At 42.5% G+C, this 25,631-nt stretch overlaps 2 protein-coding genes across 11 annotated transcripts in view; both read left to right on the top strand.

Moving 5' to 3' along the window:
* Nucleotides 1-7,106, top strand: part of Kars1 (lysyl-tRNA synthetase 1) — a 16,940-nt gene extending 9,834 nt beyond the window's left edge. For all 3 annotated transcript variants that reach the window (XM_010609486.3, XM_010609484.3, XM_033757927.1), the window contains 11 exons: nucleotides 91-184; nucleotides 552-738; nucleotides 830-955; nucleotides 2,337-2,456; nucleotides 3,475-3,637; nucleotides 3,748-3,921; nucleotides 4,386-4,471; nucleotides 4,892-4,977; nucleotides 5,506-5,632; nucleotides 6,132-6,275; nucleotides 6,828-7,106. In XM_010609486.3, the coding sequence (XP_010607788.1) occupies nucleotides 91-184; nucleotides 552-738; nucleotides 830-955; nucleotides 2,337-2,456; nucleotides 3,475-3,637; nucleotides 3,748-3,921; nucleotides 4,386-4,471; nucleotides 4,892-4,977; nucleotides 5,506-5,632; nucleotides 6,132-6,275; nucleotides 6,828-6,926 (1,406 nt within the window). In that variant the 3' untranslated portion in view covers nucleotides 6,927-7,106. The remainder of the gene's footprint in view (nucleotides 1-90; nucleotides 185-551; nucleotides 739-829; nucleotides 956-2,336; nucleotides 2,457-3,474; nucleotides 3,638-3,747; nucleotides 3,922-4,385; nucleotides 4,472-4,891; nucleotides 4,978-5,505; nucleotides 5,633-6,131; nucleotides 6,276-6,827) is intronic.
* Nucleotides 7,107-10,312: 3,206 nt separating this feature from the next.
* Nucleotides 10,313-25,631, top strand: part of Adat1 (adenosine deaminase tRNA specific 1) — a 34,493-nt gene continuing 19,174 nt past the window's right edge. For 5 of the 8 annotated variants that reach the window (XM_010609488.1, XM_010609493.2, XM_010609487.2 and 2 more), the window contains exons 1-8: nucleotides 10,321-10,389; nucleotides 12,932-13,120; nucleotides 13,392-13,460; nucleotides 14,573-14,627; nucleotides 15,018-15,148; nucleotides 20,466-21,069; nucleotides 23,092-23,237; nucleotides 23,917-24,016. In XM_010609488.1, the coding sequence (XP_010607790.1) occupies nucleotides 12,952-13,120; nucleotides 13,392-13,460; nucleotides 14,573-14,627; nucleotides 15,018-15,148; nucleotides 20,466-21,069; nucleotides 23,092-23,237; nucleotides 23,917-24,016 (1,274 nt within the window). In that variant the 5' untranslated portion in view covers nucleotides 10,321-10,389; nucleotides 12,932-12,951. The other 3 variants (XM_010609491.2, XM_010609492.2, XM_010609490.2) reach the window with 3 other exon arrangements.

Raw genomic sequence — 25,631 nt, 5'->3', positions numbered from 1 at the left:
TTTTTTTTTTTTTTTGGTACCAGGGATCTTAACTCAGTCATTGCACTTGTGAGGCCCTGTCAGTCATTATGCTTGCTCTTCCTTCTCCAGGTAGAATCCATGCCAAAAGGGCTTCTGGGGGGAAGCTCATCTTCTATGACCTTCGAGGAGAAGGAGTCAAGTTGCAAGTCATGGCCAATTCCAGGTACGCAGGAATATCCCATTCCAGGTCTTCTCTGCTGGCATAGACAGCACAGCTGCAGACACAGGCTGATGTCCTCTTGGTTTACCATTATTGAAGTTAGTTGAAGTTAGAGTAATAAAGAGGCAGACGTGGTTGGGGAAAGTTGAAAAAATTAAAAAGACATCTGATCACATGGAAAGTAATGACTGCCCTCACATTGTATGCCAGTAAAAATATAAGATAATCCTTTTTATCAAGTGCCTCTGAATCATTGACTCTTCTTGGCCTCGTATTGCCTAGATAGTAACTGTTTGAGTGAAGATTCCAGACTAAACTAATGTTCAATATTAATTGTGCTGTTTACTGAATTGCATTCCCTTTCACTCAGGAATTATAAATCAGAGGAAGAATTTATTCGTATCAACAACAAACTGCGTCGGGGAGACATAATCGGAGTTCAGGGGAATCCTGGGAAAACCAAGAAGGGTGAACTGAGCATCATCCCCTACGAGATCACGCTGTTGTCTCCCTGCCTGCATATGTTACCTCATCTGCACTTCGGCCTCAAAGACAAGGTGAGCTCTCATTCTTCGATCTGTGGCACAAAGGTGCATTATTGTACCGTTGCATCAAAACAGTCATTTCTAACTGCTGCTGTTGGTTTAGGAAACACGGTATCGACAGAGATACTTGGACCTGATCCTCAATGACTTTGTGAGAGAGAAATTTATCATCCGCTCTAAGATCATCACATATATAAGAAGTTTCTTGGATGAGCTGGGATTCCTCGAGGTGATGGGAGTGGAGGGTTCCTTCCTAACATGGTGCCCTGCCTTCCTGTGCTTGCCTCTTACTGTCCCTTCTCTTCCCTTTCCGAGGCACATCATGCCAGCATCCTTCAGACCTAGCAAGAATCTCTCCTTTGTTTTTTTGTTTTTTGGTACTGGGGATTGAACTCAGGTCCTTGCGCTTGCAAGGCAGGCCACCGAACCGCTGAGCTAAATCCCTGGCCGAAGAATCTCCCCTTTGTTGCCAGTGTCTGTTTAGTGCTCTGATTATGAAGACAGGGCGTGACTTTCAAAATGATAAGCAAGGCGTAAGGCCATCCACATGCCCGTGATACCATATTCAGTGCATTATCAAATGATTTTGGGTTTTGTAGCATTAAAAAACTACTCTTTTTGGGCCAGATATTTAGGTCGGTGGTGCCACTGCCTGCCTCAGAAGCACAAGGTCTCAAGTTCGATCCCTAGTTTAAAAAAAAAAAATTATATATATATATTTTTTAAATTTGTGTGTGTGTGTGTGTGTGTGTGTGTGTGTGTGTGTATTTTCATTGCATGAGAAAGCCAAATGCCTGTACTATAAAACAGATTCAAATAGCTAAGTGTGGTGGCACATGCCTGTAGTCCAGCACTCTGGAAGCTGAAGCAGGAGGAATACTATGAGTTCAAGGCCAGCCTGAACTGTATAGTGAGACCTGTGTCAAAAAAAATTTTTTCAAATATTAAATAGAAGCAAAAGTGAAAGAAGCCTTTTGCTTCTTTCAACTAATTTGAATTTGACGTATATCCCTTGTCACCATTTATTCTCCATATATATGTACATACAGGTGGTACAGATGGAGCACATCTGTGTAAAGGTTTTAGAAGGATTTGGTTTTGTTTTAGTTGACACAAGGTATCACTGTATAGTTCAGGCTGGCCTCAAACTCACGAAGGTCCTCCTGCCTCAGCCTTCTGAGTACTGGGATTACAGGCATACAGCACCACGCCTGGCTCAGAGGGTTTTCTTGTTTTTTGTTTTTTTAAGTTTTTGCTTTAAATATAAATGAAATCATATGATCGACGTGCCTTTTTTCCCATGTCTGTATTCTGAAGCCCTTGATGCATACATGTAAACATACACATAATTATTATTATTATTATTTTTTTTTTTAGTAGCAGGCATCAAACTCAGGACTTTGCACTTGTGAGGCAGGTGGCGGTATCACTGAGCTAAATCCCTGGCCTCCTCGTATTCCTTCTTAGTAGCTGTGCAGTTTGTATCCCTGATTGATAGTTTAGATTACTTCTGATTTCTTTCTAAATAAGTATTTCAGTGAACACCTTTGTACATAGGTGCAAATGTTTCTGCAAGATGAATTCTAAATGTTTCTCCCTGTGTATTTTAGATTGAAACTCCCATGATGAACATCATCCCAGGGGGAGCTGTGGCCAAGCCTTTCATCACCTATCACAATGAGCTGGATATGAACTTGTACATGAGAATTGCTCCAGAACTCTACCATAAGGTATTCAGTAGTAAGACACTCATTTCCTTAGAGAAGCAGAAAGCTAGGAAATCTTTGACTACACAGGGGCCGTCAGAAATGAGAGGAGCATTAAGGATAAAATAGCAGGAGAGTATTCTGATTTCTCAGATTTGTAAGTGTAACACTAGAAATTCTCTATAAGATCTGTAGAGCATTTGCAGAGCAGAGGGCAAAAGGAAAAGCAATTGTCTTTTGTGAGTGTACAGATACTCCTAACCTACTTTAGTTTCCCTAAAGTTTTTAAGTTTATAATCTTCCTTGGGTAAAATCAGATTTTAGTTTCTCACAGAAGAAAGAGTAATCTCTTTCTGAAAGTTGAAAATAAATTTCTTCAGATCACCAGCTTAAATATCAAAGACACCAGGATTCTCAGTTATACGCAACAGAACCTGCTGTAACTAATTAAAGCAAAAGGAATGTGGTGGGAGGGTGCTGGGGTTTGAACTTGGGACCTTGCCCTTGTGAGGCAGGCGGTGGCACCACTCAGCTAAATTCCCACCCAGAGAGTGCACAACTAGGAATGGTATTGAATCATATCATTGGACTGATCTCATGAAGGACAGAGTATTTTTTCTACAAGGCACCCACTAGGATTTCTACAACTACTGTTTCAAAAGCTGTGATCCACGTTACCAGAATGAATTCTGCGCAGTCCCTGCATCTTCCTTTAGTTCCTTCCATGTTGACATCTCAGCAGTGTGTCTGATTAGTAGAGCTTGGTCACTAATACATGGGCCAACCTTACAAGAGGTTTCTTTGGAGAAGCTCACGCTGACTGAGCAAGTGATGCCCAAGACATAGGAATAATACTTAGATGATCTGGGAAGCCAAACAAGAATGAAACTCTACTACAAGGGACTAAAGAGAACAGGATACTAGGAATTTTGAATAGAGAGTATATGTGAGCTGTAAAAACCAGTTAGGAGATGGACAGTTTTCTGAGCTGTTAAGAGAAATTAGCTTCCTTGCCCCTCACCTTGCATTGTATTATTGCTAGATGCTGGTGGTTGGTGGCATCGACCGGGTTTATGAAATTGGACGCCAGTTCCGGAACGAAGGAATTGATTTGACTCACAATCCCGAGTTCACCACCTGTGAGTTCTACATGGCCTATGCAGACTATCAGGATCTTATGGAAATCACAGAGAAGCTGGTTTCGGGTGAGTGCTCCTCTCTTCGTCTTTCACATTAGTCTGAGAGGCTGGTGTGCTGCTTTCACAGGAAACTTTCCTGGGCTTCATCCTCTTGAAATGGCTGGTTTCCCTCGCAGGAATGGTGAAGAGCATTACAGGCAGTTACAAGGTCACCTACCACCCAGATGGTCCAGAGGGCCAAGCCTATGAGATTGACTTCACCCCACCCTTCCGGAGAATCAGCATGGTAGAAGAGCTGGAGAAAGCCCTGGGGGTGAAGCTGCCTGAAACCAACCTCTTCGAAACTGAAGGTGAAGTGATACACTCCTCCATCGAATCAATGGCCCTTGTCCTGTCAGCTTTGAATTTGATGAGGTCAGAGCTAGAATTTCCCACACTAGTCTCTTTATTTTATTTATTTATTTTGGTACCAGGGATCGAACTCAGGACCTTGCACTTGCGAGACAGGCAGCGGAACCACTGAGATAAATCCCCAGCCCATAGTCTCTTTATATGTATTGCTCTTAGTTTGTGGTGATGGGAATTGAGCCGGGGGCCTTTGTGCTGAGCTATATCTTCAGCCCTTTTTATTTTCTAATTTAAGGCAGGGTCTCGCTAAATTGCTCAGGCTGGGCTTGAATTTAGGATCCTCTTGCCTCGGCCTCTCAGAATACTGGGATGGCCTGCATGCACTTCTATGCTGTGCTTTTTCACATGTGTTTTACTGAGTTAGTGTTATGTCCCGGTTCCAACTTCTTAAACATTTGTGTTATAGAAACTCGAAAAATTCTTGATGATATCTGTGTAGCGAAAGCTGTTGAATGCCCTCCACCTCGAACCACTGCCAGACTCCTTGATAAGGTAAGACGCCGTGTCCTCATCTGATGCTTCTCGGTCCCCTCCTCCCTAGAAAGTGTACCCAGCTACAGCTTCACCTAAAGAGAGCTGAAAACCCTAAAGAGGAGGGAATAGAGACATCTTGAGCTGTCATCTAGACTCTGTGCCAAATAGGTGATGTGTATGTACTCAGTTGATCTTTTTCAGCTTTGTATGTGTGCTGCCGAAGCGAGCACATTTTTCAGCCTTTGAAAAGGTGTAAGTTAAAGCCAGCTGGGTGGAAATAAGGTCTCCCTGGGGCCGGGTCTATCAGAATGCTATTCAGGGGCCAGGGATTTAGCTCAGTGGTGCCACACAAGCACACAGTCCTGAGTTCGATCCCTAGTACCCCAAAAAAATACTATTCAGAAGCAATGTCTACTTCTGCATTGGTTTCTCATTAAGCTTGTCGGGGAGTTCCTGGAAGTGACATGCATCAATCCTACGTTCATCTGCGATCACCCACAGATTATGAGCCCGTTAGCTAAATGGTAAGATAAAGTGTGGTTTTATTTACATCTGCTTTTCATGATGATCTAGACTGACTAGATGATCTTCCTGCTCCAAAATGTGTTGGCTGCGATAATTCAAGTGACTTTTTTCAACTGGGAGTATTGTCAGGGGTACATTAGTTCTTCTCCACATGGCCTCTCGGTATGGGGTCTCATCCTCCAGGGAGCCTCCATGTGGCATCTCTTGACATCATAGCTGGTGCTTCTTTCAGCCTGGCAGTTGGGTTCCAAAGGGAAGTGTTCCCAAGAGCAGGCACCATGACAGGGAGGCAGAAGGGCATTGCAGGGGGAGTGGTGTGGTGCAGCAGACCACCACATTGCTTGTTAGGAGAATAAATCTTCCTGACCCTCTCAACTCACTTTTGCAACAAGTGCTTGGTGCTGAGAATGAATGCACGCCTCAGTTTGTAAGCAAACTGAGTCCATTAGATTTCAGGAACTCTTGTACAGGTGATAAATTATTAGGGGTTTATGTATTTAGCTTCCTCTTTGGTTTATTCTCCCCAGGCACCGCTCCAAAGAGGGTCTGACTGAGCGCTTTGAGCTCTTTGTCATGAAGAAGGAGATCTGCAATGCCTACACTGAGCTGAATGATCCCATGCGGCAACGGCAGCTGTTTGAAGAACAGGCCAAAGTAAGGAAGAGGCGTGAACAAAAGCACATTTCACCAGAGAGCCCACTTATCAGGAAATACCAGCCTTAACCCAGGCTCTATCCGTGTGCATTCTTGGTAACTTAACAAAAATGAAGGCTAAAGCTGTAGGCTTGCTGGAGGAAGTCACATTTCAAAAATGAGGACTTTGGTTTTCACTCTGAAGTATTTAAGGAGCATGGTTAAGATTATTTGCAGGGGAAACATCGCTTATTTTAAAAATGATTTGCCTACGAGAACATTATTTTTCTTTTTTCTTTTCTTTTCTTTTTTCTTTTTTTCTTAAATTATACATTTATCATCCACAAGTCTGTGGAAGAAATGGCTCAGTGGTAGAGTTCTGAATAAACCAATTCCTAGAAGTCTTGAGATGTCAGGAACATCCCTGAAATAAGGGTATTCCCTTTGAATGTTGTAGTACATTCACTTGGGCCCAGAGATGTCTCAGAAGAACATAACCTTTTTATTCTCTTTATTGTAGGCCAAGGCTGCTGGTGACGATGAAGCCATGTTCATAGACGAAAACTTCTGCACTGCCCTGGAGTATGGGCTGCCTCCCACGGCTGGCTGGGGCATGGGCATTGACCGCATCACCATGTTTCTCACGGACTCCAATAACATCAAGGTACATGGAAGCCCTCCACAGTAGCTTCTGTCTCAAAGCTTCACTGTGTTGGATGTGGGGCCTGGTTGGCCTAGAGAATAAAGGAAGTACTTTGAGCTAGAGGAGCTCATGTCACACTCAGAGCTCATGACCATACCGAGTTTTAATCTTTTTCTACCTGAGACAGGAAGAATGCTATTTGCATTTCTTGAGGATTCTGGGAAGTGCCACGCCCTCTGGCTACATTAGTTCTTTTAACTTTAGTCAGCCTATGAGATGTAGAACTTGCTGGTACCCTGTTGGTATCGATGAAGAAATCTAATTTCAGTAGAGCCTATGTTAATCTTTGACATGGTGCCCCTAGGAAGTGCTGTACATTGGCTTTCTTTTATCGTCTGTTACTACAAGAGACCAAGTTGAAATAAAAGAAGAACACACCTATCTTTTCATCTGGATTATATAGACAAATCTCTGGATTTGGGTAGGAACAGTTCCAGGCCAAAAGAATAGGTAAATAACTGTAAAAACTGTTCAGAGGGCTTAGCTTCAAAATGCTTTTTTTCTGTCCTGTAGGAAGTACTCCTGTTTCCTGCCATGAAGCCAGAAGACAAGAGAGAGACTGTAGCAAACACTGACACAATGGAAAGCACAGTGGTTGGCACTTCTGTCTAGAAAGTAATTCCATCTTGTACACCTCAGGCATCTACATTTCTGCCAAAAGGTCAGGTCTTGAAGGAATTCTTGTGTGCTGTCATTCATTTGACCCCCACAGATCAATTTAGCTACCAGAAGAGAGAAGAATTAAGAATTCTTTTTTACTTCTTGCTACCAAATAAACTATTTGTCTCTTTACCTTAGAGATGTCAACTTTTTTCCCATATTGCTAGCCTTAGGAATATTTAGACTTTTATCATTTTATTCCTTCAATAAATTGATATTAATGTCTGCTCAGTGCCAAGCATTGTTCTAAGGAATCAGACACAGCAGTGGACAAAAGCAAAATCACTACCTTTACAGAATTTACATTTCTTTGGGGTGAGGAGGGAAACAAATAAATAATAAATACGTATTCTTCGTGGAGATGGTACACACTAAGAAGAAAAATAGAGTAAGGGTAAGGAAAAAAGGTGCTACTCTAGCAGCGGAGAGGGCAATGCCATTTTAAATACAGCTGTGGAGAAGACATCTCTGCTACATGACATTTAATTAGGGATCTAGAGACTGAGGCCAGGCCATGTATGGGAAAGGGCTGTGACTAAAGGACCACATTTTTGAGCAGCAGAGGATCTGCTCAAGGAGTGGTGAGGGTCGGTGGGACCAGATCACACAAGCTCCTGGGAGTCACCCGAGATTTGTTACAAATCACGTGGGAAGCTCTTGGAGAGTTGGAGTGTTAGAGAGCTTTTAAAGGATGGTTCTCATCACTAAGTGAGGGGTAAGCTTGATGAGGGAGACCAGGTGGGTAGTAAGGAGATGGTGACTTGGACTTGGGCGGTAGCAATGGAGATGGTTACAAGTGGTTATATTTTACCCGAGTTCTGAGGGCAACAGGATTTTCCTATGGCATATGACCTAAGAAGTAAAAAATGATTCGAGGTTTTTGGGAGAAAAAAAAATGGTAGCGTTGTCATTCACTGAGGAGAAAAGCTGAGGAAGTACTTGTCTGAGGGGAAGGCTGAGTTTGACTTGGGGCACACAGTGTGGTTTGTTGCACCTGTTAGACATCTAGATAGGTGTCAGCAGGATGTTCATTGTGAGCCTGACGTTGTCTCATTTTATTTTGGGGCACCAGGGATCGAACTCAGGACTTCAGGACCTTGCACTTGTGAAACAGGAGAGGCGCCACTAAGCTAAATCCCCGGCCTTCTCATTTTTAGCTCAGCAGGGCAAAGAATGCAACGTGTGGCTCAGAGTTTGTGGGTACAATGGAGCCCATTTTCCCTGGCACAGGGAAGCAACTGGGGAATGAATACTGAGTCATTCAACAAAGGACTTGTCACTTGTACCTCAGCAAAACTTCTGCAAATCCCAGGTTGGAAGTTGCCAGTCTCCTTTCATAGAGCAGGTTTGTATTTCTGTAGCTGGTAGGGTTGGGCTAAGCATGCAGAATTACCTAACCGGGAACTGCTTCAGAGGGTGTGAGAATGGTCACCTCTGCTGGTGTTTAAGCAGTAGATGACCAGGTGGTCTTTCAGAAGAAGCTACCAATGTGGCACATCCTCAGCAAAATGGAGACGATCATCTGTTCAAGGCAGAGTGAGTCCAGTCTACCCTAAAAAGACACTGGACTTCAGGCAACAATGCCTGTGAGGACCACTGGAGAAGGCTACCAGGACTGGCAACATCCTAAGCGACCTCAGGATTTGTTCAGTAAAAAGCTGCAGGCAGAAGCCAACTCAACCTGGCCCTCAAGAGGCTGGGAAACAGGCAGCAAGAGACAACTTGTGTGTGGGATTTGGAAGGAAACCCGATAGGATGGAAGGGATGGAAAGGGTGGAATGATCATAAAGTCTTTGTTATTTCGTGAAACAGTGGAATACTCAAATCATCAACTTCTCTATTGGGTTGGTCTTTAAGATTCTGGACTTGTAAGGCAAATAAAGCATTAATAAACCACCCTCAAAAATCGTACAAAGTGCCGGGTGTGGTGGTGCATGCCTGTAATCCCAGCACTCGGGAGGCTGAGGCAGGAGGATCGCTGTGAGTTCGAGACCAGCGTGGGCTACATAGTTCCAGTTCAGTCTCAACTACGTAGACCCTGCCTCAAAAAACAAAAATTGTACAAAGTGGCAGCTCCAGTAAATGTTTTGAAGAAGTCCATGGGGGAAACAAGTGCAGTGGTGGCCCTGCGATATGGAGGAGCGTGGAAAAAGCCAGTGTGTTAGAGGAGCCCTAAAAAAGACGGCATCCATTGAGGCCGGAAAAGATCCCCATGTAGGGCTGTGAGCCTTACTGTGCTTTTTTTTCTGTGTATTAAACAGTGTTGGAAAATATAAACTATTCAAGCAGGTAGAGAGGGTGCCATCACATTTGGGGTTGGAAAGATCAATCTAGCTACTCTGAGAAATGAATTGGAGGTAGGGAAAAGGGGGAAGTTCAGGGATTAACGTGGCAATCCAAAAGATGTTAGTGGCTCCGACTAGCGTGTGGAAGTGAAGTCGTTAGGAAATGGCAAAGTTGAGCCATCATAGCAATCTCTGAGATAAAGAATACTGCAAGATGATCCCCACCGCTACATGGGTGTTTCTGTAATGATCCAGTGGGGAGACTGCTGCTGATTTAAAGTGGAGAGAGGAATAAAGAGCAGTGGCCTTAGCCTGGGAAGAGGTCAGTGGCCCTTCTCCTCTGAGCTAGAGAGAAGGGTCAAGCAAGGTGCAATTCTGCCCCCCTTTTAACTTTTGAGGGCTAACAAAAATGAGTTCCCTCACCTTTACCAACTGAAGTATATAACTTCTGGATGGCAAGGGCTTCTGCACTACCCAGACAGCGTATTGTCTGGCATACTGAAGGTTTAGACCTGCACTGTCCACAACAGTAGCCACTAGCCACGCGTGTCTGGCTATTGACAATTTGAAATGTGGCTAGTCCAAACTGAGATGTAAATATAAAATACGCAAATTTATTTAAACAGTATGAAAAGCTAATGTGGGATTAAAATTAATTTCATTTCGACTTTTTAAATGTGGCTACTAGAATGGGCTGGGGATTTAGCTTAGTGGTTCTGGCGCCTGTCTCGCAAGCGCAAGGACCGGAGTTGGATCCCCGGTACCAAAAAATAATGTGGCTACCAGAAAAAATTAAATTACATATATGGTTTGAATTATATCTCTGTCGGTCAGAGAGCCGTTTTAGACAAAAATTTAGACTAGAGTTCCAACATAGGCTCACATTTGAAACTAGTACACTGGGCAGGTAGCCCCCAAAGAGCCAGTTTCCGGCGTCCCCAAGCACGCTACCCAATCAGAAGATGGGAACTAAACTTGGGCAACCTACTTAGAGGCTGAGTCCTCCAAGAACTACAAGGACCAGAGTGCTCTGCGGAGCCCGGAAGGCGTTATCTGTGTGACGTCACGTCCGTCGCGCTGCCGAGGTAGACCCGCATCTTCTGAGCGAGCGTGACTTGGAGGTGGAGGGGGTGCGTTTGAGGTCGTGGGTTTGGGGTCGCAGGTGTGAAGGGTGCCTAGGTGCCTGGAGTCTGTCTCTAGTGAGCCAGTTTTATGTGGGAAGAAGCGAGAACTGTCCCTTCCCAGGCACCTGTCACTTGGAAAGTGCGGTTCCCGCCTGGATGTTACAGCTACCACCGCTTGAAGAGCTCTTGGCGAGCGCGGCGTGTGGCCCCTGGCGGCCATGCCGCATGACCCAGTTAGCCGCTCACACACTGGCCGCATTTCAGTGACTCCAGTCCTGCGGAGGCCCCCTCCTTTCAGGGTATTTGGGATGGGGACCAAAGGGAAGGTTTCCTTTCTTTCGAACACTGCCAAAGCCTTTCTTCCTGGGCAGCTTGACTTTTTAAAAAGAAGCGGTTTTTTCATCTTGTAACTGTTACAAGGTGCGATATTAAGGGTATAGAAATGCTTATTTTACTGAGCTGTTTCATATGAAGTTCAAGACCTGGGAATGGGTGTAGGTTTAGATTATAATGGACTCAGGATATTAAAACATATATTCATTTCAACTACAAGACTGCTGGCGATCTGACTTTAAAGCCACAGTTTCTGTCAGTTCATGTCAGACTTTTCTCTTAAATATCTAGTCTCATTAACCATTACCACGTACTATAATGAGCTGGTGCATTCCAGTGCAAAAGGGCTGATTGTAGAAATATCCTTCAGAAGCTATATGCATTGGAGCTCAGTAAAACTTTTTATTTTATAAATGTGATCTCATCTACTAAAATGTTTTTTATATGATTGAGTCCAAATGAAGTGAGGAAATTTCCAGTGAGCATTGCTAGAGCCAAGAATAGGAGGGTTTCTCACAAAGTACACCTGGTCTGATCTCTGCAATGGATTTTGTTGTTTTGTTTTGTTTTTTTGAGATGGGTCCTTGCTGTACATTTCAGGCTGGTTCTGTATGAATTTTTCATGGCTTTATGTGCATGTCAGAGACCTTTGTTCCACCAACAACAACTAGCTCAAGGCAAATTACCCAGGACAATCATCTATTTTTTTTGTAATACCAGTCACATTTGAGATTAATTGCTCAACATTATAGCAGCTACTTTGTGTGAGCTACATCCCAAGCTTTTTCTTTTTCTTTCTCTCTTTTTTTTTTTTTTTTTTTTTTTTTTAAGGCTGACCTGGGACTCACTATGTAGCCCAGGCTGGTTTTGAACTCACAGCAATCCTCCTGCCTCAGCCTCCTGAGTGCTGGGATTACAGGTGTGTGCCACCATACCTGGCTCCATGCCTTTTCTTATATTTTGAGACAGGGTCTTACTAAATTGCCCAGGCTGGCCTTGAATTATGATCCTCCTAAGTCTCCCACACTGTTGGGATTACAGACGTGTGCCACCACACCAGCAATTACTTTTTGTATTTTGTTTTTGTTTTTTTGTACCAGGGATCAAACTTGGGGGGACCTTGTGCTCGTGAGGCAGGTGGTAGCACTACTGAGCTAAATTCCTGACCGTAGCAATTACTTTTATAAATACTTATAACCCCAATAAATTAGGTTCCATTATCCTTACTTTAACAAATGAGAAAACTGAAACAATGATAAGTAAATCTTTCCAATATCACATAGTTTAATTTGTGACAAAACTAGAATTAGCATTCACAAAGGGCAGCTCCAAAACCCACACCCTTCACAACTGTGAGGATAAAATGACTGGTGAGAAATCTCTCAGAGATTTACTAGAGGGAGTTAAAGATTCACTCTGCTGTAGAAGAGAGATGAGAAAGATATGTCCTTGAAAAGAGGATGGAAAAGAACATCTGTCCAGAAAGATAAATTTTTTATGATGATCTGTCATGCTTTTATGTTGAGTTGTAGATTCAAATTCATTAGATATGTCCCAGACATCTGACATTAAAAACAAAAAGCTTGAAGAGATACGATATCCCCCAAAAGGTATTTTCTGGGGTTGGTGGGATTTGGAATTTATTTTATCTTTAATTATAGATAGAAAGGAGAACCGGGTATGGTAGTGCATGCCTGTAATCCCAGCACTCTGGGAGGCTGAGGCAGGAAGATTCCAATTTGAGCACATACTGGACAATTTAGTAACAGCAAGATCCTGTCAAAAAATTAAAAAGGAGCCGGGCGTAGTGGTACACGCCTGTAATCCCAGCACTCGGGAGGCTGAGACAGGAGGATCGCTGTGAGTTTGAGACCAGCCTGGACTACATAATGAGATCCAGGTCAGTCTCAACTACTTAGTGAGACCCTGTCTCAAAAAACCAAAACAAACAAAAACAACAAAAAGGGGTAGGGATATAGTTCAGTGTGAAGGCTCTGGATTCATTCCCCAGTAACACACACACACACACACACACACACACACACACATGAAAAGAGGGCAGGCTTGTAGGGAAAAAAGAATGACAATTCCAGATGGAAGACCCTCAGTCTGAACACGGTTGGACTGCATAGAAAGATTGTTGAAGAACTGTTGTAAGGCTGACCTTGTGCTGGTTCTCTTTCCTGTACTCCTGATGACTGTACCTTTTCATCAGGGCCTATTCCAGCTCTGACCATGTGGACCGCAGATGAGATTGCTCAACTGTGCTATGAGCACTATAGGATCAGGCTGCCCAAGCAAGGGAAGCCTGAGCCAAACCGAGAATGGACTTTATTGGCAGCTGTAGTGAAGATCCAATCTCCACCTGACCGGGGCTGTGACACATCTGATAAGCCAGTGCGAGGTGAGACCTTTTCTGTCCATGTCGTAATTACACAGGGCTATTCAGGGACAGAGGCGGGCCCGGGTGTAAACTGTTATGTGTTTTTGTTTTCCACATCTCCACCAGGTGGCGCATTACTTCCTGTGGTGGGAGACCACCCTGCTGGGGCTGCAGTCCTGGTTGAGTCAGGCTGTGGGAATCCTATGGAGAAGCCTGCAGACTTATTAAACCCGGGCAGTGGGGAACATTCAGACTCTGAATGCTCACTTAATGATTTGTTTTTTCCTCCCAGTGACAAAGGAAGTTGTCTCAATGGGAACAGGAACAAAATGCATAGGCCAGTCCAAAATGAGGAAGAGCGGTAAGCGTGGGTGGGAATCTAAGCAAAGATTTGCACGGGAGCCTTGGAAACCAGTGTCCTTGTCAGGGAAAAGAGGCCACAACAGTTGGATGTGACAGACCTTTCCTTTCCTACTGACTTACTCCTATGGGAAACCAGTGCTTGTCCATTTAAAGAATGGAAATCCACCGCTGAAGCAAAAGCCACATGCTGAGTGAACTAAAAGCCAGCTAGTTTTCTTTTGTAAATGGGGAAGGGAGGAGGGGGTGAAGGGAGGACAGGGTTGTGGGGAATAAATGGGAACCAAGACCTGTCATGTTAAAAGTACAAGATCCCAATGATGAATGTAACTATACTGTATACCTAAAATGTACCAGAAAACTCAATGAGAAAAAAAACCAGCTAGTTTTTCTGCTCATATCACAGGTTCCCTGTGTTTAGCTATTCCATGTTGTGTTTAAAAGGCTTTAGGGCTTTGGAGAAGGTAGAGGATGCAGTTCAAGTGGTTTCTGACACCCAGAGAGTTATCTTGAATTAATTGGAGCTTTTGGCACCAATAAGAATATGGAAGCACCTTAGAAGACTGGGATTCTTACCTCTTCCAGTTAGCAGATCCCTCTTTGAGTTTGCTTGCTATATTCACCTAGTCTTGCCTCCTCTGTATGATGGAGCTGTTCCAGGACCACTGGATTGAATTAGGTGGACATGTCTCACCATGAGCACAAGTATGTTGCCAGGGTATAAAGGGTCTCTAGATAGATTTTTCTATAAATCAGTGGTTCTCAGCTGGGGGATATTTGGCAATGTGTAGAAATATTTTTGATTATCACATCTAGGGGAAGGGTGCTCCTTACATCTCACAGATGATGATAGAAGTGATGCTGAACATCCTACATTGCACAGGCTAGACTCCCACAACAGAGAATTTTCTGGTGAAAATGTTTGCAGTACTAGGTTGAGAAACCCTGCAATTAATGCATTACTGTTAGTGATTTTGGTATTTTCTGTCAAAGCTCACTGAGAGTAGCTATTTCACCATACTGAGCATGAGGGTGCTGCTGTATGCTGTTACTAGAAATCAGGGCCTCTCCATGTTTCATATTTCTTCACTTAGTGTCATTTCTTTGCCACAGGAGATGTCCTCAATGATAGCCATGCCGAAGTCATAGCCAGAAGGAGTTTCCAAAGGTAAAACCACAACTCCAGAGAGTCTGATCCAGAAGGTCAAGGGCAAAATCACGATATTTGCATTTGTAGTAAGTGCTGAATAGAGATTGTATCAGTGTGAAGTACTGGGATCTAGACTAGTGGTACTCATTAAAACACAGATTTCTGGGCCTACCCAAGAAATTCAGCAGATCCAGGGTGGAACCTGCGAAATTACCCTTCTAACAAATTCCCGGGGGCTGCTAATGCTTTGGAGCAGATACCACACTTTGAGAGTCACTGAACTAATTATTCTAATTCCACATCACTACCAATCTCTTTGATCTACAGTTTTAGCATTCACCCTACCACAGTCTTTCTGTGTACTACAGAAATTGGTTGTTTATTCTGATAATGTCTTATGACTCATAGGTACCTTTTCCATCAGCTCCTATTGGCAGCCACTCTGAAAGAAGATAGTATCTTTGTCCCAGGAACTCAAAGAGGACAATGGAAACTCAGACCAGACCTCTTTTTTGTGTTTTTCTCCAGCCACACACCCTGTAAGTATAGTCAAGTCTTTGGGTTAATATTATATTGCCTACTTCTTTACGTTTGTTAGTTTGGCTGGTTTTTTGTTTTTGTTTCTTGTACCGGGGATTGAACTTGGGTCCTTGTGCTTGCGAAGCAGGCAGCAGAACCACTGAGCTAAATGCCCGGGAAGTTTGGTTGTGTTTTTGAGATAGGGTCTATGTAGTTCAGATCGGCTTTGAACTCACTATGCAACCCAGGCTGGCCTCAAACTCCTGGCAATCCTCCTGCATAAGCTTACCCAAGTGCTGGGGTTACAGGCCTATGCCATCACACTTAGCCTTTGTTTATTTTATCCATAGAGAAAAAAATTTTTAAAAAAGCATTTGTGTTGAAGTATAGCTAACTGGTGACAATGCCTTTTTACATCCCTAATCACCTCTCTACTATGGGGAAGACAAGCTAGAAGTAGGGTGGTATGGAGTCTCACTTATACCATTAGTTCTTGCAACCAGATTGGGAAGTTTAAGACTTAAGTCTAAAACAGCCAGGTGCGGTGGTGCACGCCTATAATCCCAGTACTAGGGAAACTGAGGCAGGAGGATCGCTGTGAGTTTGAGACCAGCCTGGGCTACATAGTGAGTTCCAGGTCAGTCTCAACTATATAGTGAGACCCTGTCTCAAAAAACAAAAGCAAAACAAAAAAAGACTTAAATCCCACAAGGTGTGAAGCTAAAAATGGGATCTATAATTCCAAAGTATTACTATAGTAACTTATCCTAAAATTGGATTTATTCATTCTTTGAAAAAATATTTTTTACTAGTCAGACACATACTGAACATATAGCAGTGACTAAGACTAAGTACATTGCTTACGCTGAAATAGTCTTTTAGAGAATGTAGAGAATCGTGGCTGTTACAGTATATTTTATGAGTTATTAAGGGACATTCAAAAGCTGTGTTCTCAAAGACCAGACCGAACTCAGAGGGAATCATTTCTGTCCTGTTTTTCTTCTTCAAAAACTGAAAGTAGGACTAGGGATTTAGCTCAGTGGTACCGTGGCCTGCCTCACAAGTGCAAGGGTCCCTAGTTTGATCCCTGGTACCAAAACACAAACAAACGGAAAGTAATTCCAGTATTTTTTAGGCAACAACTCAGAGTTAGCGGTAAAATTTCCTCACTCTAAAAACTTTCACATAAGGTTATGATTGTTTGCTAAGTATTAAGTGTTAAAAATTCATAAATAGCGAAGAAATAAATTAATACATATGTAGAGAAGAAATAAATAATCCTTATAAAGAAAGAGAATAGCTATCAAGATTTGATCATAACTCAGATTGAAAGTATTGTTTTAGGGAATATAATGTTGGAAAGGGAATTAGTTAAGAGTCAAAGGCCAGGCTAGGATGTAGCTCAGTGCTAGAGTACTTAGCATTTGTGAGGTCCTGATCACCACATCACCATCACCACAGAATAGGAGGGGGAAAGTCAAAGGCCAGAAAAATGGCCAACGGGTAGTCTGGGACCATCTGTGCCTGGGTATCCTGGTCCAAGAACCAAATGATGTTTCCTAGTCAGAACTTCCAAAGCTGTAATATTGCCGGGCATAGTGGCACATGCGTATAATCCCAGCACTCAGGAGGCTGATGCTGGAGGATTGCCACAAGTTCAAGACCATCTCAAAATAAAATAAAATGAAATCTGTAATATGTATACAGGACATCTACAGACCTTGTTAAAATGCAGATTCAGATTCATTAGGTTTGGAGTGGGGCCTGAGGTTCTGCATTTCTACCACATTCCAGGAAATGCCAGTGGTACTAGTCTGTGGACCTCTCTTTGGGTAGATAGGGCTTAGGTGTTCCCAAGGTCATAGCCTATCAAACTACATAAACACATGGCCTATGGAAATACGAGTCTGTGAGAGTCTACAGCAAAACAAAAATCACGACTATGTAGTGAGTTTTTAAAAACCAGTCTGCCAGGCATGGTGCACACATCTATAATCCTAGCACTGGAGAGGCTAAAGCAGGAAGATCCTGTGAGTTTGAGGCCAACTTGGGCTACATAGTGAGACCTGTCTCCAAAAAAGAAAAAAAAAGATTTTTTTTTTTTCAAGTTAAAGATTACATGAAAGCTAGAGAAAAAAACTTTTTCTTTTTAGGGAAAAAAATAGTTTGTTTTTGGTTTTCATTCTGGGGAGTGAACTCAGGTCTTTGTGCTTGCAAAGCAGGTAGCAGAACCACTGAACTAAATCTCCAGCCCTAGGGAAAAAATTTTTTTTAAATAAATCTTGATGATATTACATGGAAAAAAAAAAGCTAGGCATGGTGGTACACACCTGTAATCCCAGCATTCTATAAGGCTGAGGCAGGAAAATCATAAGTTCATGCCCAGCCTGGGCAATTTAGCAAAACCCTGTTTTAATATAAAAAGAGGCTAGGGATGTAGCTCACTATGAAGGCCCCGGATTCAGTCCCCAGTACTGAAAAAAACACTTTCTTTTCTTTTTTTAACAATGGTGATAATTGGGATTTTTAAAGATCTTACTTGATGCAATTAAGAAGTTGGAAGCCTTTTATTAATATTTAAAACTGGAAATTTTGTTGATCTTTGAAATAAAAATCGGGAACCATTGATCTAACTTCCTCAATCTCTTGAATAATCTTTTAAAATGTGATGTCCCTGATGGTTTCTCCACAGGAAGAAAGCACACTACCTGTACAATGTGACTCCCAGCTCCCTTGGCATTTACCTCTAGTTACTAATTAATCATCTGGTGCCTTGGTTAGCTACTCAGACTCTTTCTTGTGAGTTTTATTAGTATGAGTCAGCCTCCTAAGTTCAGGTACTCTGTCAGGATCAAATCTGAGCCTGCAGAGTGGGAGGTGAATACCAGAGAATTCTCCAAAGTCACTGTCACCTTGTGAGTCTCTAAATGCCAGCCAGCCTCCCTGGCAACACTCCCACTCCTACATCTTTTGCCTTTCCCATCCATAGGTTATAGAGTGCAGATGTATTATTTACACACTTTTAAAAAGTAGCACACATTAGGTTAGTGTTTGAGGAAATAGCTCCCTCCTCAAGGGAGAGCTGTGCTTTTCGTTGACCTCTGGTTTTCTTGGGTTCCCTGTGAACACACAGTAGATGAGAAATCTCTAAATCAGCTTGGAAGACACTGGAAGTTTTGAGGAATGGGTTCAGGCCAGGTTGTGTAACTCACTGTAGAATCTTTTTACTTTTTACTGTGGGAATATGCACCATAAAATCTCCAAGATGGGGACATTTTGAGCAGTATGTGCCAAATTTATGTAGCCATGAATTCACCACTTGCTTTGTTTTCTGGGTATTTAACAGGATAGCAGTCCACAAAATGTGCTGGGAAACCTCATTCTAGACTAGTGATTCACAACTCAGAACAGTTTTGCTTCCCAGGGGACATTTGGCAACATCAGGAGATACCTTTGGTTGTCAGGCTTAGGGGCTGGTGGTGTCCATTGGGGCATCAGTGCTGCTAAATACCCTCCAATGTACAGAACAGCCCCACAGCAAATATTATTCTTTTCCCAGATGTTATTCCTCAGTGTGGAGGTTGACAACCCCAGGGCTAAACCAGTGTTTCCAAAAATTCATTGTAATAAGGATTACCTGAGATCTTTGTTTAAATATGGTTTTCTAGCCAGCCATGGTGGCACACACATGCAACCCTAGCACTGAGGAGACTGAGGCAAGAAGATCACCATTTTTGAGGCTAGTCTGAGCTACATAGCAAGTTCCAGGCTAGCAAGACACTATCTCAAAAAAACTAGAGCCAGGGATTTAGCTGAGTGGCACTGTGCCTGCCTCACAAGCGCAAGGTCCTGAATTCAATCCCAGTACCAAAAAAGTAAAATAAACAAACAACCCCCCCAAAATCTGTATCTATATATAACTTATCTATACATTATTTTTCATACTTCTGTCTTCTACAAAATTTCAACTGAGTGTAAGAGCAAGTCTTCAGTAAGAGTCCCCAGAGATTCTCTTTCTCTCTCTTTCCCTTTCTTTCTTTCTTTTTTTATAGTACTGAGGATTGAGACCAGGGCCTTCCCATGAAGTTTTATTCTCTTTTTTTTTTTTTTTCTTTTCTTTTTGAAACAAGGTCTTACTATGTAATTCAGACTGGTCTTGAACTCACTACATAGCCTATACTGGCTCTCAACTCGAACTCATGGTAACCCTACTGCCTCAGCCTCCCAAGTATTGGGATTATAGGTGTGCACCACCATGCCCAGCTTTGATTGGGTCTTTTATTTGGGGGAGGGGGTCTGATATTTTTAAGTTTTTTATTCTAGGTATTAGTCCTCTAAGGATTAACTGGCAAAATTCTTTTCCCATTCGTAGATTTGTCTCTTCACTCTGTTTGCTTTTTCCATTGCTGTGTAGAAGCTCTTTAATTTGATATGATCCCATTTTTTTAATTCTTGATATTATTTCTTGTGCCATTGAGAAGGTCCTGTTTAGAAAGTTCTTGCTATGCCTGTCTTCGAGAGTTTTATCTATCTTCTATCAGATTGTTTCTGTTTTAACATCTAGATCTGTGATCCATGTTTGGGTTTTTTTGTTTTTTGTTTTTGTTTTTGTTCCGGGGATCGAACTCGAGTCCTTGTGCTTGTGAAGCAGGCAGCAGAACCACTGAGCTAAATCCCCGGCTGTGATCCATTTTGTTTTAGTTTAGTACATGGTAAGGTGTATGGATCTAGATTCAATCTGCTTCATGTAGACAACTAGTTTCCCCAACGCCATTTATTAAAGCAGCTGTCTTTCCTGCATGTGTTTTTGGCCCCTTAGCCTGAGGTTGCCTGCATCCTCTATTCCACTGATCCAAAGTCTGTTTCTGTGCCAGTACCATGCTGTCTTTATCACTGTAGCTTTGCAGTATAACTTCAAATCCAGGATAGTGGTGCCTCCTGTTTTACCCTTGTTGCCCAGGATTGCTTTTGCTATTCTTTGTCTCTTTTGGTTCCATATGGATTTTGGATTATTTTCTCTAATCCTGTGAGGAATGTTGATATTTTGACTGAAATTGAGTTAAATTTGTATATCAGTTTTGGAAGTTTGACCATTTTAACTGTATTGGATCTAAGACAGTGATTCTTAAACCTGAACTTACATCAGAGTTACCTGGAGAGTTTATTAAAATAGACTTCCAGGGCCCACCTCCAGAGTTCGTGAGCTCTACTGTGAGTACTAATAATTAATTTGCAGCATTTCTAACAAGTTCTTAGGGATGTTTAGGGATGTTTATATGGCTGGTCCAAGGGACTCATTTTGAGAACCACTGGTTCAAAGGCGTCCTTGTCCTGCAGGTGGGGATGCCTCTGTCATTCCAATGTTTGAGTCTGAAGAGCAGCCTTGCTATCCTGTCAGCAGAGATTGGGCTAAAACCTCATCTGTAGAAGCCAGTGGTAACCTGGAGGCTCCTGAAAATAAAAGAACTCGTGAAGACCCTGACAGTCCTATAATTAAAAAGATGAGGCTTGGAATTCCTGCCAGGTTGGTCACCAACAGTACAGCTCACTGTGACGAGCAAGGCAGTGACCCAGTCACACCAGATGTCAGCAGCCCTAACGTCCCTTTAGAGGAACTGGCTTCTGTCACCGGAATAGCCCCTTATAGTGTGAAAGTGGTGGACGTTTATAGAACTGGAGCCAAGTGTGTGCCCGGAGAAGCTGGAGACCCTAGGAAGCCAGGTGCTGCATATCACCAGGTAGGGCTGCTCCGAGTGAAGCCAGGCCGGGGAGACAGGACTTGTTCCATGTCCTGCAGTGACAAGGTGGCCCGATGGAATGTTCTCGGGTGCCAGGGCGCACTGTTGATGCATTTCCTAGAAGAACCCGTCTACCTGTCCGCTGTGGTCATCGGGAAGTGCCCGTACAGCCAGGAAGCCATGCACAGAGCACTGGTTGGGAGGTGAGTGGGCAGGGAGGGAGGCATCTGAGCGTGCTGTGAAGAAGTCTGCATGCTTGTGACCCAGCAGTTGCACCTATAGGGATTTGTCTTAAAGAAGTAATTGAGAAAGTAATCAACCATTTTAGTTTTGTGTATGGTAGTTTATTTTTTATGGAAGCCTGAAATATTTAGCAGTGGGAAGTTAAATGATTTCTTTTGTTTAAAATAATACTGATGAATATTTAATGCAGAAAGATGTTCATAATGCTTAAAGAGCTGTCTGGTAGATAAAGTGGACTCCATTTTGGTCTTAAAGGATATGTGTTTGTAAAAATTGGAAAGATGTACTCCATCCAAGGTATTAATAATGATGCTCTCTGAGTTGTGGTATTGTGGGTACTTTTTTTCTTATTACTGTATTTCTCATTTTTCTACAGTGTACTTATATTGCCATTACGATACATAGTGCCCTTTAATCTAGATTTTATTTATTTATTTATTGGTACCGGGGATTGAACTCAGGTCCTTGCACTTGCAAGGCAGGCCACTGAACCGCTGAGCTAATTCCCGGCCCTTTAATTTTTTTAAAATGATAAAAAGTCAAAGTCTGACCACACATAGTACTACTCAGGTGTGGTCTCCCCAGTGGTGGCCAAACCTGATCAGTGCTGTAGTAGGTGAGGAGGAGGAAGCCTGGGCTGTATCAGACATTCAACCTCTGAAGCCAGCTCCAAAAAGCAGACCCCTAGCCAGGTGTGGTGGCGCACGTCTGTAATCCCAGCACTCGGGAGGCTGAGGCAGGAGGATCACTGTGAGTTTGAGACCAGCCTGGGCTACATAGTGAGTTCCAGGTCAGTCTCAACTACATAGTGACACCCTGTCTCAAAAACAAAAACAAAATAAAAATGAAAACAGACCCCTTGTATTACCCACTCCTCGGTACACATGCAAGAGAAAGGAAAGCATACATCCACACAGACCTCTATACACCAGGGTTCATAGCAGTGAAATGAGCCACATCGTGTATGATGTCCTGTATGCGAGACATCCCAAAGAGGCTAATCCATGGACACAGATAGATGCGTGGTTACCAGGGGCTGGAGAAGAGGGTGGGGGTGACTGCTACTCGGCATGAAGGCTCTGAGACTTGAAGTTGCAATCTGTATAGTTTGTTACCAACATCACGTTGGCATCCAGTTGTGTAAAAGAGAAAAGAGAAAAAGTGAAGCTTTTATATTATGGGGTATTTTTAGTTTCTGATGTGTTTAAAGGATTTCCTAGAAAGTAGGTACCAAAACATTAATGTTTCTGCTTAAAGTTTTCAAGTTTCTAGCTGAGTATGGTGGTACATGCCTGCAGTTTCAGCACTTAGGATGCAAAAGCAGGGGAATTACAAATTGGAGGCCAGCCTTGTACATGGAAAATTTAAGACCAACCTGGACTACACAGTGAGACCCTATATAATGAGTTCAAGACCAGACTGGGCTACAAGCAAGACACTGTCTCAAAAAAACAAAAAATAAAACTGGGACAGGAGGAATTGAAAATTTGAGCCCAGCCTGAGAAATTTAACAACTCTGTCTCCAAATAAAAACATTTCTGTAATCCCATCACTGAGGAGGCTAGGCAGGAGAATCACAGGTTCAAGGCCTGCCTGGGCTACACAGTGAGTTCAATGACCCTGTCTCAATAAAAAGATATATAAAAGGCTAGGGATGCAGCTCAGTGTGAAGGCCCTGGATTAAATCACCAGTACCAAAAAATTTTTGCAAGTTTTTCAAACCCTGTATCAGAACTTATATTAGGGCTGAGAATGTGGCTCAGTGGTATCACTGATTAGTTGTCCCTTTAGAGTGATGGGAAGAAATCTTCAATAAGCCATAGGCTCTCCTGTCCTCTCCTAGTAACCAAACAAGTAGATTCATGTACCTCCTAAGGCTCTGCCTCCACCCCAGCTTAGGCACAATGATGTGGAACACAATCCTAGATACACTTTTTCTCTAGAAGTGTACCTAAACTGAATGCATTTTTCCTCATATTTAGGTGTCAGAATGTCTCAGCTCTACCCAAAGGCTTTGGAGTTCAAGAACTGAAAATGCAGCAGTCACATTTACTGTTTGAACAGAGCCGCTGTGCAGTGCAGACAAAAAGAGCTGACAGTCCAGGTCGACTTGTTCCTTGTGGGGCAGGTAAGGGATCCAGGTTGGACTCGCTGTGGAGTAACTTATTCCCTGGCAGGGTAGCCTGGCAGTGTCTGCATCCTTCCAGCCTTGAAGGAAGCTTACCACTCCCATGGTCAATTGAACAGGCTTTGGAGATACCCGCACTGGGTTAAGATTATCTTCTGTAAGCCAGGCGTGGTGGCGCATGCCTGTAATTCCACCACTCTGGAGGCTGAGGCAGGAGGATCACTGTGAGTTTGAGACCAGCCTGGGCTACACAGTGAGTTCCAAGTCAGTCTCAACTACATAGTGAGACCCTGTCTCAAAAAACCAAAAAAAAAAAAAGATTACCTTCTGTGTAATGCTGAGCATATCACCCTCGCCTGGCCTCATTTCTTTCTCTTCAGATTAGAAAAATGTCATTTATCATGGTTATTGTGAGACTTCAGTGTGAAATTCTATTTAAAGCATTTAATTGTGTCTAGCATATAATAAGTGTTCAATGAAATTATAAGCAATTGTAGTGATAATGACAATCATGAGCCACTTTATACTATTCTGTCCTGGAGGCCAAGCATAAAGTGGAGACCTCTCACATCATATCCAGCTCTCGTGGGCCTGTAGAGTAAAATAAATACTTTTTATAAAAATACTCTGGCATAAGCAGGAAATGGAAGTTTTAACTCCAGAATTTCTCTCTTCCTAGCAATCAGCTGGAGTGCAGTTCCTGAGCAGCCACTGGATGTTACTGCCAATGGTTTTCCACAGGGAACAACAAAGAAAGGAATCAGAAACCTGCAGGCGAGGTACAAATTACTGGGGCAGGTGGTGATGGTGATGGTGGCCATGAATTTATACCTTTATTGTCTAATTCCAGAACATTTTAATTGCCCCAGAAATTTTCTAGAAGCCATATGGACTAGTAACTACTATTTGCTCTTTCTTGCAGTGTAGGAGACTTCTTTATTTGTTTTTTTTTTTCCCCAGACTGGGTCTCATGATGTAGCCCAGGCTGGCCTCAAACTCCCAATCCTCCTGCCTCAGCCTTCTGATTTGTGGGATTATAGAATTTCAGCATGACCCCTGATCTTGTCTGTCTTTTTATTGTGGCCATTCTACTGAGTATAAAGTGGTATATTACTGTTGTTTTGAATTGAATTTCTCTAGTGACTAATGGTGTTGGGCATCTTTGTAGTGTACTTACTCACTTTATTTGTATTTCTTCTTTGGAGAAGTAACTATTCTCAGTTCTTGCTCATTTTTAATGTTGAGCTGTAAGTCTCTGTTATATACTCTAGATACTGGTCCTTTATCCTATATATGGTTTCCAAACAGCTTTTTGTTTTTGGATTTGGTTTTTGTTTTTATGGTTTTTTGTTTTTTTGTTTGTTTGTTTGTTACTAGGGATCAAACTCAGGTCCTTGTGCTTGCGAGGCAGGTGGCAGAACCACTGAGCTAAATCCCCAGCCCTGTTTTGGTTTTTTTGAAATAGGGTTTCACTATGCAGTTTAGACTGGCCTTGAACTCACTATGTAGCCCAGGCTGGCAGTGATTCTCCTGCCTCAGCCTCCTCAGTGCTGGGATTACAGGTATATGCCACTACACCTGGCTTCTAAAGAATTTTCTCTAGTTCTGGGTTTGCCTTTTTTTGATAGTGTTCTTAAAGCACAAAAATTCTAAATTTTGATGAAGTCAAAATTCTGTACTTTTTATTTGGTTGATTGTGGTTTTGGTGTCATGTTTTTGTTTGTTATTTGGTTGACTGGTTGGTTGTTTTTTGCTTTTTTGAGACAGAGTCTCACTATGTAGTTCATGTTGGCCTCAAACTCACAGTGATCCTCCTGCATCAGCCTCCTGAGTGCTGGGATTATAGGTGAGCACCACTATGCCTAGCTTTGGTGTTGTATATTTTTTTTTCTTTTTATTGAGTTTATTGGTACAATCTAGGTATGCAATACAATTACATTCATCATTGGGATTCTGTACCTTTACATAATAGGTCTTGATTCTCATTTTTTCCCCGTGTTCCTGCCCTTCCTTCACCCCCTCTTCCCCTCCCCTTTACAAACACTTTATTTCCATTTTTACAGTTTCTCATATTTTTTTCCTCTCCCTTATTACCTTTCCCCCACCCTTCCCACTTTCCCTACACTTTTAGCCCTTTGCTTCCTATTTCACATTATTAATTATCTCATTAGGATCCTGTGTACTATTATAGTTTTTCACACCAAAGAAACTACTCGGTATTTCAGTTAAAGAAATCTCTGTATGAACATTAAAAATAGGGAATCCTAAAATAAAACTAAAAAGGAAAGTAAAAGAGAAAAGGCAATGATGTAACATTAAAATAATCCTTAATTCTGGAGATGAAAATGGTCCCTGAACATATTTAAATTGCTTCTCACTCTTATAGTCTTATCT

Source organism: Fukomys damarensis, unplaced genomic scaffold (genome assembly GCF_012274545.1).
Source record: "Fukomys damarensis isolate Sample0158 unplaced genomic scaffold, DMR_v1.0_HiC HiC_scaffold_32, whole genome shotgun sequence".
NCBI classification, from domain to species: Eukaryota; Metazoa; Chordata; class Mammalia; order Rodentia; family Bathyergidae; genus Fukomys; species Fukomys damarensis.
This window is presented reverse-complemented; position numbering and strand designations above follow the sequence as displayed.